The sequence below is a fragment of the Ictidomys tridecemlineatus genome, chromosome 6, assembly GCF_052094955.1.
Source record: "Ictidomys tridecemlineatus isolate mIctTri1 chromosome 6, mIctTri1.hap1, whole genome shotgun sequence".
NCBI classification, from domain to species: domain Eukaryota; kingdom Metazoa; phylum Chordata; class Mammalia; order Rodentia; family Sciuridae; genus Ictidomys; species Ictidomys tridecemlineatus.
Genome location: NC_135482.1, coordinates 185,940,372 through 185,955,326, shown reverse-complemented (window position 1 = coordinate 185,955,326; position 14,955 = coordinate 185,940,372). Strand labels below are relative to the sequence as shown.

At 36.8% G+C, this 14,955-nt stretch overlaps 1 protein-coding gene across 2 annotated transcripts in view; it reads right to left on the bottom strand.

Annotated features, from left to right (window-relative positions):
- Window positions 1–260: 260 nt before the first annotated feature.
- Window positions 261–14,955, bottom strand: part of Dnajc3 (DnaJ heat shock protein family (Hsp40) member C3) — a 70,630-nt gene continuing 55,935 nt past the window's right edge. For both annotated transcript variants that reach the window (XM_005317033.4, XM_013360747.3), the window contains 5 exons: window positions 9,972–10,077; window positions 9,768–9,888; window positions 6,117–6,249; window positions 5,313–5,461; window positions 261–3,803 (listed from right to left, as the gene is read on the bottom strand). In XM_005317033.4, the coding sequence (XP_005317090.1) occupies window positions 3,646–3,803; window positions 5,313–5,461; window positions 6,117–6,249; window positions 9,768–9,888; window positions 9,972–10,077 (667 nt within the window). In that variant the 3' untranslated portion in view covers window positions 261–3,645. The remainder of the gene's footprint in view (window positions 3,804–5,312; window positions 5,462–6,116; window positions 6,250–9,767; window positions 9,889–9,971; window positions 10,078–14,955) is intronic.

Sequence of the window (14,955 nt, the reverse complement as noted above, 5' to 3'; positions counted from 1 at the left end):
GAAAATGGAAGAATTTTTTTTTCCTGCTGTCTATAGGTTATCCTGTTGATGTGTATTTAGGACTTGAAATTCGTTATAAGATTCTAGTCATTCTTGCCTTTGTGCTCTGACCTTCCTGCTCAACTCATACAAGAGAGTCTATCACTGGTTCTACTTCACGTGAAGTAAGTTTGGAAATAGATTTCTAAGATGGACTTTCTTAGAACTTTTATATTCAAAAATGACTAAACATTGAATCAAAAGAAGAATATGACCATAAATAATATGACCATAAATATTTTTATTAAATGTGAAAATACACGGGCATAAAAATAGTACCCATATTTGTAGGCATGTCTGAGATCCATTTCAAATAATTTTAGGTTCCTTTTTTATTAAAACACTAAATCAAGATGGATTAAGTTAGTCTTTTCTCTTATTCAAAACAAACAATCTTAGGGTTAGAGTAATAGCTTAACTTCTCTAACATCTCCAATTTTCATCTCCCCTGTGCTCTGCTTCTTTCTGCAGGTAAGTGTTTCATCCACAGATGAGTACAACAAAACCTGTTACTATACACAAAGCCACGCAGTGGCTAATTTTACTCTTGAATCATTCAGCAAATGAGATCATCTGTTTTAAAAAAAAGTCATCCCACCTCTTAACATCATTTGAAATTACAGAAAAAATTCTGCCTCTAACAGAAAAAGAATGATCTGATCTAAAATAAGGATACTGGTTGTTACTAACAAATTAGCATTTGCTTTCTTCTCTTTATAAATATGGAAAAATCAACTACATATTCTCAACAGGTTATCCTATTGATGTGTAGTTAGTGAAAACATTTTGCAAGGACCATCACCAGTGCCCTGTGTATGTAATGCAGGTGGTTCCAACACAGACCAGAAGAATAATTTTGAACTTGCACTTTCTTCCTGGTAAGTGTGAAATATAACTTCTGGCCAATTTCATGCCTTTAAAGGTGAAACTTGTCATTATTAGTTATCAACTTTTTTTTCTTAAAAAAAATCATGGGTAGTTTTTAGATTCCATTATCAGAGCTCCCACAACTTATTTTCATACTGATGTTTAACTAAAATATACTTTTAACACTGACTAATGAGAAAGACATGTTAAAATTAATCATCACATCCGATTCATATTATTAAACTACTGGAATTGTTTTCAATTTTTCATCTATTCATGGTAAGAAAACTTTCAGAACTAAGGAATGATTTAAATGCTGTCTCCCTTTTTAGAACATTTTAAAACATAACTAGGCTGAAATGTTTTAATTCCTGCTACAGAAAGTGTCTGCAGTGTAATAATAGTCCAGACCAGTGACGCTTCAGTAGCCCACCAAAAGGGAAGGGAGGAGTTGAGAACAGAAGACAACAACATGCCCCTCTCTGATACTGTTCTTTCCAGAACATTCACAAAGGTTACCTGCAGCATCTGCAGTCCATAAAGAGACTGGAATGTGAAAGTCATCCCACAGAAAAAGAAAAATGTTTTTTACAGGGATATGTTTTCACACTGCATATAAGCAGTGGAATAACAGCTTCTTTGTACCTTTACACATCCAGGGTTTTTCTCAGCCACTGTTTGAGAACACACAGTGACTGTATTTCTATTTGACTGGACACCAGAAGACTACTGACAACCATCCAGGCTGACACCTGAAGCCCTTTCCTCCCTCCTTCATCAGCACAAGTGATCCCAGAGAACTTGTTTCCTTATGTGGCACTGACACTTGGCACCAAAGCTCTGTTGTTCTCTTCACTGAAAACCAGCAAGTAACTGCACAATTTGATTAAGTTGACTAAACTAAATCCACAGTAATTTTAGTTGTTACAAGTGGAGAAAAAAATGAAATGCAAAAGCCCTTTGGGCAGCCAGTTAAGAGGCAGCTAGGCCCAGCCCTCAACCGTCTGAGTCCCCGCTGGCAAATTTTTATGCTCCCAAATGCAAGGGTGAGTCACTTTACTATTTCCCTTGATCTGTGTGAAAATTCTTACTTTTGAAAGTAAGTAGAGGCCGTCATTATTTCAAAGAGTGATAACCACAAAAGGAAGCAGTTTAAAAAAATATATTGCTAACGTAACTAGTGAAGTAATGAGATTACTAAGATTACAGAACAAAATGAATTTACTTACTGTTTTCATATTGCCTTGAATTTTGAGACATTAAATGAAAGCTGCAAGCTGTTTACTAGTTTTCAAAATGCACTATTTAAGTTTATCAGTAAGAAACAGATTTCTAAATAGATGCACAAAGCACTTAAGTGTTATGTGATTTATGTCCTTCAGTTAAAAACATTTTTTTTTTCCATGTGACTAGAGAAAAACAACTTGTGCATGGTTGTTGCAGTCCTTTGTGGGTGGTCAGGATGGCCCTACAGGAACTAAAATGCTTGATTTCACAGAAGCCATATATTAGAACTTTTAATGCTTAAAATGTTTCAAATGCTTCAAGGCAAAACAAAAAACCTTTCTAGAATGAAGGTAAAAAGTAATCTTAGATTTTAAATTCAGCATTAGCAGTTCCATAAATATTCACTGTTCTTAGAAACATTTTTTAGGGTAAAAACTATCCAGTATACAATGACTGAATAGTATAATATCTTACCTTCCCTTCCTTTTGAAGAAGGTAACTATCTCTGAAGAAGATGCTACGTTGTGAAGTGAAATGATAATGGATGCAGAGCCAGCAAAAAACCAACCAATTTGCAAGCCTGTATTTTCTTTTGGGCAGAACTAAGAGGCACCCAGGCCTGGCTGGTGAGGGCAGAACTACTGTCCAACACACCAGCAAACAACTCCCATGGGGAAGTTGCTCAGAGGGTCAGTCCAGATGTAAGAGAAACTGCCCTACGGTACTGCTTGAAAGTAGGAGTCAAATAATACCACTGCTTTATCATATAACTAAATATAAAATGTAAAACAGGTTCCAATTGTTCTGTTTAATGTTAAGCAAAAGGGCCCATAGGTTCTTAGAGTTAAATTCAAGGTTTTTTTCAGTATCCTGTAGGTACTAAACAAAAAAATGTTTAACATCAATCCATTCTATACCAGGATATATCAACTACCATTTGGTGGCAAATTTCCTAAAAGACTCTGCCCCTTCCTCAGTGACAGCCGTGTTGATGCTTGCACAGGAATAATCAGATGTACCTTAAAGGAGACATAGCAATTTAACATTAGCAAGTGACTGAACTGACCAAAAATCTAAGCATAGTTGTTCCTAAGAACAATAAAGCTTATCTGTTCATTTTCTCTTTAAGAACTGAAACACAACCCCTTCTCATGAAGATCACATCTCCTTCACAGAGGTACTATGCAAGGCTGTGAAGAAAAGAATCTACATGTTCCAGTGCTGAAAACACAGAATATGTGAGCACTTCCACAGGTGAGCTGCTTCAGACTACTTCTTCCAGACATTCATAAAATGAATACAGACTCTTGTCAGAGATAGAACCATCCTTGCCCGCCCCCTTGCAGATCCATCAACCTTAGGTCTACAGTGGATAAGAACAGATTTTTTCCTGTTAAAACAACTCTTTGGTCATGGACAAAGATTTGAAATTTTTTTTCATTAGGATCCCAGAACAAGATTTTTTTTAATCTTTAAAAAAAAAAATTAAGGAAGAGCAGAAAAACAGTTGATTTAATTGAAGTGGAATTTAAATCTAAATGGTCCGCCTGAGCTGAAGGGATTGAACCCTTGCCATGAGTTCCAGCTTCTGTGAAAAGGGTTTCCACCACCTCCTTGTTGGCTCTCTGCATCTAGGGGATCTTCTCCATCATCAAACTTCTTCCTCATTTCTAGAAAAGAAATCAACAACTTAAGATCCGGGCATTAACAAAGGTACATTGGCAGGGAGGTGTCAGGAAACTACTTTTTAGTAGTGCTCTTTGGAGATACTACAGACTTCCAAAAGTTGCACTCTTCTGATAAAATAGCTATATTAGCACCTTAAGCCCCAAAATTAAGTGTACCAGCAATAAATTCACTACCACCCTCTTCCCCAAGCACAAAATGAACTTCCTAGAACCTCACTATTCAACCTGAGCAGCACTGTGGTTCCTCAGGTACAAGGGGGGGGGGGGCAAGGCCCCCTTAATGCACCCTCCAGCAGGCTCAGTTTCCCTTCTGTAACTGGTGCCCCACTACTGTGCCTCTCAGCCCTGAGCAGAGACACAGTGCAGATACAGGAATTATATAGAGATGGGAAGAAGCTGTTCATTTCGAGAATAAGAACAGGAACTAGGGAAAACACTCTGCAGTGTTTTTCTCTGTGCAGAGCTCCATGATGATAGACTCCACTCCAGAGTACCCTCTCTCAAAAAAAAAAAAAAAAAAAACTCCTTATTCCTGGTTAGATGGAGCTGCCCCACACTGCATGGGCCTAACATTTAAGGGATATTATAGGCACCTGATAGTTGCCAAATAACAGGACAGTATGTGTTCCTACTAAGTGAAGTGCAGTTCTTTCTCCCTTACTAAGTTATACATTACTTAAAAACAAAGGATCATTTAACTTCCATTCCATGGCATAAACAGGTGTTCAAAAAAGATTTGCCAGAGTGGTAAAACTTGAATGTCTCTTTAAGTTGTAGGTGGACACAATATATTCATATATTTATTTGTATGTAGTGCTGAGGATCAAACCCAGTGCCTCACGTGTGCGAGGTAAGCACTGTACCACTGAGCTATAATCCCAGCCCCCTTGAACGTATTTAGCTCACATCAAGGTTTCTAATTCCACTGACAAGGAAGGCCACAAAAAATGGTAGCTTAACATCAAACTTCTGAAATGAAAAAGCATTATTCATTATTATCTCAGTTCTCAGCCAGTCTCCAGGCCATGTTAATATATGATAAAAGAACTGACCAACCAGTTTAGGATAAGATTGCTGGTGATCACACCCAGAGATGCAAAGGATGACCTGACTACTTGTTTCCTCACTGTGTTCCGAGGAGTTTAGAATTCATTACTGACCTGTGAAGATGGAAGGAACCTAGAAGGTAATGTGATTATGCTCAATTTTATCAGATTTGGAAAGAGGAAAAAAATAACCCATAAGGCCTAAAAGTTGTAGAAAAGATTCAAGCTCAAGCTTCTGACTCCACATTTGATCTGAGGGACCCAGATCAGATGAGGCAGATATAAAACAATTTCTAAAACTGCAGGACCAGTCACAGACCCACAAAGACAACTTACCATGCTTTCCACCCTCCACTTCTGATACTGCTTTCTGAGATGAGGCAAAGGAATAAGAGCTAATAATCTACTTTCAAGAGACTGGGATGATGCTGAGGGCAAATAATACCTGGATCAGAGAGAACTTCTTTAGCAGCTGCTATGTCAATGAACTTTTTCTCAGCCTTTTTCTTTTCTTCTTCATTTTGGAAGTTATCTGGGTGCCACTGCAGTGCTAATTTTCTATATGCCTTAATGATTTCTTGCTTTTTGGCATTTCTGAGGGGTGGTAAAACAAACAATCATTAGTTAAGTAGCCAACCTTCTTCCATAAAAAATGAGATTAACTGTCAATGGGATTTTATAGTTCCCATCTCTGTGTGACCATTAAAATCAGCCAGGCTGCCTCAGATACCTGTTCACTAAGAATTTCTCTGAGAATAAAGTACTGATTTTATAATTTAAGATACCTTGATTTGATTCCTGTTTGGCATTAAAAAGGCTTTGAACCATCTGCCTTGGAATTAGTTTACTTATTAAGAACAAAGTTTCAGGCTTTGGTTTGAAGATTGACAGTTTACTGGGTCACAGAAGATGGTCTTATGATAAAAGTATAACTTTATTTTTAGGCCAAAGATATTTTTCTTTTCCTCATTCCTTCTCTCTCCACCAAAAGAAAGTTCACTTCTACTACTTTAACCTTTCCTAATAATAATCTATGTCTAGGACCTGGTGTGTACAGCCTTTGTCACCAACTTTTAATTCTCTATTATTGGTCTCTATCAAACTTGCCTGTAGCATATTCAAAATAGCTTTGTTATTAAGGATTGTTAGAATAATAGTTGACCAAAATTACATAAGTAAATGAATCAAGGAGAGAGAGATGATATGATTAGCTTTAAGACAGTAGCAATGTAAATTTTAATAATTTCACCTTTTTACTCCCAAGATTTTATAATAATCTCGTTTCTGTGACTGTTTCAATAGTCTCTGTGCTTTTTCTAGACCTTCCCGAATCTGCTGATCATTTTCATTGTGTTCCTGAGCAGCTTCATAATCTTGAATAGCTGTAAAAATATGTTTAAGATAATGCTGTTAGGGGGGATTACAATTTATTGCCTCTACACATCCTGCAGAATTGATACTAAAGTCATGCCCCTTCATCATTATTGCTAAAAGCTTAAGTAATAACTTTGTTCACAAACTTACAAAAGACAATTAAGGCTGAAGTCAGGTAGCCTGTTAAAAAATGCACTGCTCTTGGTTTACTTGCCCACCCTCCCATATCATCTCCGCGTGCCTCCTTCAATGTACTTTAATATCAGTACTCCACATTAAACACAGTAATCTTCACTGAAACTGAAGTGAATGTTCATAGGAAAGTAAGGCATTGGCAAAGAAAATCTGAGTGGACAGTTTAATAAAGATGCTAGAAAGGTGTCAGGGTGACCACGTCAACTATAGGTTTCAACACACACAGTAGCAACAGTGATTTTTGGCCAAGGATTTTCAGTTTAACAAGCAAGAAAAATTTAAAGGCAACCATCAGGATAGTCTAAGATGAAAACAAGCCTGCACAAGCTCTTGACCTGGCATGTGGAGCATCTGCCTGCAGCACTATCCCCCCTAGGGCCCCCAAATCTGCCTCTAAGCAGAGTGAAACATGTGCAACGTGGAGGAACCCCTGACATGGCAGCTTGGCAGGTACCATAGAGGGGGCATGTTTATGTGAACAGTTGCCACCCACTTAAAGCCTACCTGAGCTCCCCAATACAGAGAAGAATTTCAAGAAAACAGCAAGTGATTTTCTCCATTAAGTCCCAAATTAGTTTTTACTCAAACTAGAGCTAAACCACTTCTCACCTTTCCCAGCTACCACTGGGAAGCCTTCGCTCTTTTAGTGCAAAAAGAGATGTGCCTGTTTCTGAATATGAAGTTTTACTGGAATACAGCCATGCCTATTCATCTGCCTATTGCTTTTGCATAGCAACAGCAGAATTGATAGTTGCAACAGAAACCATATGGCATGCGGAGCCTGCAATATTTACTATCTAGGCCTTTATACATTTGCCAATTTCTGCTCTTAAGCAATAAAAAGAACTACCAAAGCATGTAACATAAATCTCAAAAACATGCTGAATGAAAAACTTTATATATATATGTAATCTGTGGAGAAAATCTGAACAACAGTTGCCTATGGGATGGGTAAAGGACCAGAGGTAATGCTGTATTCTGCATATTGACAGAGACTCTCCTTTGACCAAAACTTTAACTAGATCCCAACCTTGGGATTCTCCATCCTGGTAGAATCTATTTTGAGCTAGAGTCTTGCTAAGCCTGTTTAGAAAAAAAAAATCCCCCAACCTTGGTATCTGACCACAATTTTATCATATTCCTTGTCCCTAGGTTCTATATCTTATCACCCTGGCTTGCTTTCTGCTGGAAGTTTCAAAAACATGTACTTTATATATTCATATAAATGGATCCACAGTTGCTCTACTCAGTGTGTGAAAATATATAAGCAGCTTTTAACAGCAAGCCAAATTTCTATGATCCTAATATGACCAATCTCTTCCCCCTATATAGGAGCTAGGGACCTAAGTCAACAACCTGGAAAGAAGAATCAGCCATGAGAACTCTGAAATGCCCCCTAGATATTAAAGTATAGCAGGATGCATCAGGTGCTCCTCCCCTCAGGTTCTAGCAAATATAACTGCTTAACATTTTGGTGTTGGTTTAGTGTCACTTTGTTCCTGTCAAAAGCAGCCCCAATGAGATCTAAAGAGTTCCCCTTCATTTTTCCTGACATCGAAGGCATCCTTGAACAAGAATGTTTGTGTTTTATTTTGGTACTGGAGATTGAAGCCAGGGGTGCTTAACCACTAAGCTACATCCCAGCCCTTTTTATTTTTTTGAGATGGGGTCTTGCTATACTGCTGAGACTGGCTGCAAACTTGAAATCCTTCTGCCTCAGCTGCCAGGTTGCTGGGATTATAGGCATGCACCACCTCGATGGGCTCAAACAATAGTCTTTACTTACTTTCTATGGATGGATCCCCAAATTAATAAAGCCCCATATTCCATTATTCACAAAACTATACCTATCAATGCTTAAATATTTTTAAATTGATTTTTAAAATGGTAAAGCCAGTAAATAGAAGAATATGGAAAGCCTTCATTTTAACTCAAGATTTCAACTGAAGTATTTATTATCTAGCCTTCTTATCATGATTGCTCCTTTACATCATTTACTTTCTCTTCACTCCCTTTGTCCCCATCTTAGATTTAATTTTTATACTTGTAATAAGACAAAGAATAAACTCATGTTTAAATTAGTATTAAGCCATTAGATTTCCCTAAAAAGCAAAACCTGCTTTTTTCATTACAAAAGCACCTTTTGAATTATATTTAACAGCTGAAGAACTCTGACTTAACAGCTAAGTTTTTTCTACTGTGGTTTCCCTAATTTTACCATTAAGAGCTAAGGACTTACGTAGAGATAACAAGATGTTCCTTTGATCAAAACTAACTGGAATGCAAAATCCTAGCATAAAGTCATCTCTTCATGGGGACAACGTAGCTCAAAAAGGAAAGGAGCAAACTCAAAGGATCTTCCATGTGGACTCCATTCTAACTTAATTGTTCTGATTGCATACATTTTTAAACCTCACTGAGCTTCAAGGTCTGAATGCCCCACAAATGGTCACCAAAGTTGTCATCACCACCGAAAACTAAGATTCTTTGCAAATCGGGGAAAGCAGGAAAAAAATGACCAATTTATTTTTTTAAAAGTAAACCACAAACCAAATTTCACTGTAACAGAAAACTTAATTTAAAATGTTCTACCTGATCTGAAACAAAAAATTTTTGCAATAAGCATCTATAAGGCTCATTTCTTTAATTAAATAAATGTTCATGACATACTGTCACACAAAGCTACAAAACAATACATAGAATTGTTTTTTAAAAAAAATGTATATTGCTGTATGTGCCTTACTTTCAGAAAATAGGACACTGCCTGTATTACGCATCCTCATAACATCTAGCAGGAATCTCTCTTCATTTCTTCAACTCAAGTAGCGAAAAAGCAGCTATCCTAATGTTAGTACACAATATGAAGGTCACAGAGGATCATTTTTTATTAGACATGAATTTTATGTATGCTTTATGTTTATATTATACAAGCTGGGTATATATGTATATACATAAAATATAGACTAATGTGCTTAGACAAAGGTCTGGAAAGATATAAATCCAAAATGAATAGTGTTTATCTCTGATGATGAGATCTATAAATTATTTGTTTTGTTTTTTTTCTCTAAGTTGACTACTTGCCTGTACCAACCTACAGCAAAGAGCACTAAAATTTTTATATTATTCTCAATTAGTTTTCAATAGAACTGTTTCCATAATGTACCTTTTAAATTCCACTAAGAATAATTTCACACTTACTACCACTTTTCCAAAATTGTCAACATTCCCAGGTATGCTGGTAAATATGTTCTAAATAAAAGGCAACTGAACATGTGCAAATTTGACATAATGAACCTTTAGATACTGCAAATCAAATTCCTTAAAGATTTACCTTCATCATACATTTCTTCTATTAAATAGGCCTCTGCTCGATCTTTTAGTGCATTCACATTGTCAGGTTCTATCTGTAAAACTTCAGAACATACTCTAATGGCTTCAACAGGCTTCTCATCCTAAAAGCAAGTATGAGAAAAGAATTTACGGTTGTTATTCATCATGTTAAATATTTACATTTCAGGGAAAAGTCAACTGTTACCTTAGAAAAGCAGTGACAGATCCTTTCTTTTGAACGAACTGTGTATTCAGCAATGCTGGGCTCTGTTTTCATGACAGATTCATATTTGCTGATTGCATCTGTGTATCTATTAAATGAGCAAAATGTGATGAGTAACCAATAAAATTCTATTTCCAGAGCTGTGCAAAGGACCCTCTCTCTTCACTGTGGGTTGCTTTATCAATTCAAGTAAATGAGCACCTGCCTTTAAACACTGTTCAGACCTTGTTAACCCAGAGTTGCATGGAAGGTACAGTCCAGAGATAAACACCTGGCCACAGGAGGTATACCCAGACACATCAAGGCATGCCTATGAACACCAAACCCAGTGACGAAGTCCTTTACAGACCAAAGCTCAGATTTTGAAACTCAAAACACCTGAAGTTTGACTTAAATTGAGCACTTTCAAAACAGAATTCCAGTTTTATTTTTTGGCTACTACACATTTTTATGGAAAAATGGCACATAATGGGCTGTTATTATCAGTAAATGCCAATATTCACAAATGAGTATAATGCAGTTCCTTATAGAAGGAACCTGCTTAAATTCCCAACTTTCCAAGCTTTCTAAGAGCAATACATTTAAAAGAAAAGCTAGTTTTTAGGAGAGTTGATAGATGTACTTAATTAAGTACAACTAAAACCCTAGATATTAAAAGTCTAAAGAGGGGATAAAAGACAAACTATCTAGTAGCCTTAGGAGCTGAGGAAAAACATGATGGTAAATTCCCTGGCTTTATTTTTGGCTTCCTATATCCCAGACTTGGAGCTGAAGATGCCAGCAACCCAAAAATGTAAAAGCAAAAATAAAAATCCAAAGTCTCCCTGACCAGAGAACCTGAAAAGGGCAGCCCAGCAAAGCAGTAACCACCTTAGTCCAGCCAAATACCTCAGAGAACACACCTGAGACCAGCAAAAGCCAGTGGAGAATCTAGACATCTCCTTGCTGAGGCTGAATGGGGTTCCCCTCCATCTCTACTAAGGCAATAACAGAAAAGGCCAAAAGGGAGCCACGACTTTGCTCCACCCTACTCCTCCAATGGTGGTGTCAATGGAGAAGACCATGTGAGGAGCCAGAACTCTTGCCTGTACCAACCTATTTTCTAGCAAGAAGCCCTCCCCACCCTCAGGTATCAACAAAAGCCAAGGAGGAAACTTCTGTTTCCATCCAGCAGTAACAAGGTGGTGCCACCCTCCACTTTGCTGGAATTATGTTAGAAAAACCCAGCCAAAAGCAAGGTTTAAATTAAAACCAGAGCCTTATAACAAAATGAGAATTCCTTGTTTCAATTAAAAACCATTCATATCAAAAAATGGAAAAATCTCAAACCAAATGAGAAAAATACTAAATCCCAGTGAAACAGAGGTATTAGAATTATCTGATAAAGATTTTAAACCAGCCATGAAGAAAAAGCAATTACAAGTAAAGTTTAACTCAAGTGAAAAGCACAGGATGGCTGAGCAAAGAAAGACCAAATGGAGTTTTTAGAACTAAAAAAATATTAAAACCCTCATTGAATGTACTCAATAGCAAACACAGAGAACAGAGAAAAGTATTCCGTTAACTGGAACAGAAATTGTCAAATTTGAACAACAAAGAGAATACAGTCTTAAGTGAATACTCCCAAGGACCTGTGAGATTCTAACAAAAAAATCTAACATTTATGTCATTGTAGTCTAAGATGGAGAGGACAAAGATCTAAAGAAGTATTTAAATAATGGCTACACCTACACGTTGCTTAACAATGGAGCTGCATTCTGAAAATGTGTACTTGGGTGGTTTCATCATCGTAGAAATGTCAAGTATACAAAACCAGATGATACAGACCTGGCCTCTAACACAATGTTTTAGGCTACTGCTGACATAACACAGCATGCTGTTTTATAGTCAACTTTAAAAAAAAAAAAAACTAAAAGGAATATACTCTGTATATAAAAAGCCAGTAGTATAGTTATCCACTATCATTACCAACTATTATGCACTATATATAGTTGTATGTGCTACACTTGGATACAGCTGTCAAGTCTGTTGTGGTCAGCACCAGCAACATCTTACCTTACCTGACTAATGTGTTACAATGGTTATATCATTAGGCCATCTTAATCTTAGGGGACCATCATTACATATGTGGTGTATCTTGAGTGAATATTGTGATATGGCACATAATATATTTGAGAAACTAAGTTTAGACTTATGAGTAGAGTAACAAGAAATCCAGGCCAAGACACATCACAATTAAACTTATTAAAGAGGAAAATCTTGAAAACAGAAACCTGAGACTCTAGAGGAGAGAACTATAAGAATGACATAGAATCTTATCAAGAGCTATGGAGGCCAGAAGATAGTAGCACAAAATTTTCCAGGTGCTGTATTAACTCAGAATCCTATACCCAGAGAAAATCTCTCTGGGAATTAAAGGAAACCAAGATATTCTCAGATACAAGAAAACTAGAAAATTTTATCACCAATAGACCAACCCTAAAAGAAGTCCTCTAAATGAAAGGAAAAGACACAAGGGTTGGGAGTATAGTTCAGTGGTAGAACACATGCTCAGGCTCTGGGTTCAATACCCAAAACTTAAGGAAAGAATAAGAGGTGGAATCTTAGAACATTAACAAGGAAAAGAACACAGCAAGCAAAATATGAGTGCATACTTGCCATGATCTGTCCCCCAAAAGTTCACTTGCTCAAAGTATAGTCTCTAGTGTGACAGTGCCTTTAAGAGATAGAACCTAGTGAAAGGTAATTATTAAGTCCTGAGGGCATCACCTCTAAAAGATATTAATGAAGTTATCCCACAACCAAGTTAATTCTCTAGAAAGCAAGTTATCATAAGGCCATCCCACATGCTTCTCTGCCACACTGACATAGTCAGGGAGCCCTCATAGGATGTTAGCCCCATGCTGTTTGGACTTACCAGCTACTAAAATAATGAATTACACTATAAAGTGCCAGCTTCAGGTATTTTATTGTAGCAGCACAAAACAGACTAAAACAATATTCTAGACTTACTTTCTTCTTTAGGTTTCTAAATCGTGTTTGATGTTGAAGCAAAATTTACAACATTGTATTGTGGTATGGAAACACAGGACAATTATAAACAGTACAGGGTAAAGGCTATTAAAGGAAAATAAGGTTCTTTTACACATAAATTACTAAAATGATGCTATAGACTCCAACAAGTTTTGTCCAACCCATAGCAAACACTAAAAAAGCGGGGCAAAGAGATACATGCCAAGATTCCATAAGTAAATAAAAATGGAATTCTAAGTGTTCAAATAGCCAAAAGGAAAAATAACAAACAGAAAACAAAGAAGAAAACAGCTATTAAGCCCCTAACCTATTACAATTACATTAAATGTAAAGGTAAATGGTCTAAATAAAGTGATTAGAAAAGATTAGCAGGGTACATTTAAAATCATGACCCAACTGAAAGCTGTCCTCAAGAAACTCCCTTCAAATGCAAGCTGAAAGTAAAAGGATAGAGAAGACCATACTTTGTAAATAGTAATCAGAGAAAAGCAAGAGAGACTATACTGTCATATAAAGTAACAGAAAATTATCAGAAATGAGCAATACAGAATGATAAAGGGGTCAATTCACCACACAGCAATCCTAAACGTGTATACACCAAACAAAAAACAATTAAGATGAAAAGATAAAGAGTGAAAGAAAAGCTTGGCATGATGATGCACATGTGAAATCCCAGCTACTGAGGAGGCCAAGACAGAAGTATAACTTCAAGAACAACCTGGGCAATTTATATACTCTCTCAAAAGTAAAAGAGGGGGCCGGGGTTGTGGCTCAGTGGAAGAGTGCTCACTGGGTTCGTTCCCCGGCACCGCATAAAAATAAACAAAATAAAAGTATTGTGTTCATCTACAACTAAAAAAAATATTTTAAAAAAGTAAAAGGGGTTGGGGATATAACTAAGTGGTATAGCACCCCTGAGTTCAATCCCCAATGCGGGGGATGGGGGTGGAATAAAATGCTATTATGACTTTCAATGGGTGAATGGCTGAAGTGTAGTCCACGTACACCATGGAAATTTCATCGAAAAATAGGAAGGAAATACTTATGCACATAATAATCTAATAAATCTTCAGAGATTTATGCTGAGGTGGAAAAAAGCCAATTCCAAAAGTGTACATATGATTTCATTTCTATAACACACTTGAAGTGACAAAATTATAGAAATGGAAAATAAATTCATGGTAACTTGGTATTCAGGAAGTGGTAAGGACAGGAGAGAAATAGTTATGGCTATAAAAGGGCAACATGAGACATTCTTATGGTAATGGAATTAATCAATATCCTGATTATGATACTTTATTATAGTTTGCCAGAAGTTGGAGGAAATTGGGTAAAGCATTCTCATGTGACAGTTTCCAAAAGTATTAGGAATAGGGAATTCAGAGCCTACCTTCTACTAAGCACTGTTGTGTGGAACGTTCTCCATTTTCTTCAACTCCCCTGCCCCAACCTACAAACCACCTATAAACAATACCTATACAGACACAACCTATATTCTGGCAACTTCTATGTATTTTTTAGACTTAGGATTTAAATACCTATCACCTTCTCCAGCAAGCTTCCCTTTTTAACTTCTGGCCTTAATACCTTGCATTAAAAAGCCCCTCTTTGGTATTCCCATCATATGCAATACATTCTAGCAGTTTGGTATCATATTATCCGTTAATCAGCAAATTATATGTCCGTCTTCCACACAAAGTAATAAACTTAAGACCAAAAACTTACAGTCAAATTCATTTCTGTACCCTTAGTACATAGCTCAATGCCTGATATAAGAGACACTCAATAAAACATGGCCTAACAGGACTGGGGCTGTAGCTCAGTGGCAGACCACTTGCCTAGCATGTGTGAGGCACTGGATTCAATCCTCAGCACCACATAAAAGAGCAAATAAATAAAATAAAGGCATGTTGTCCATCTATAATCATAAAAA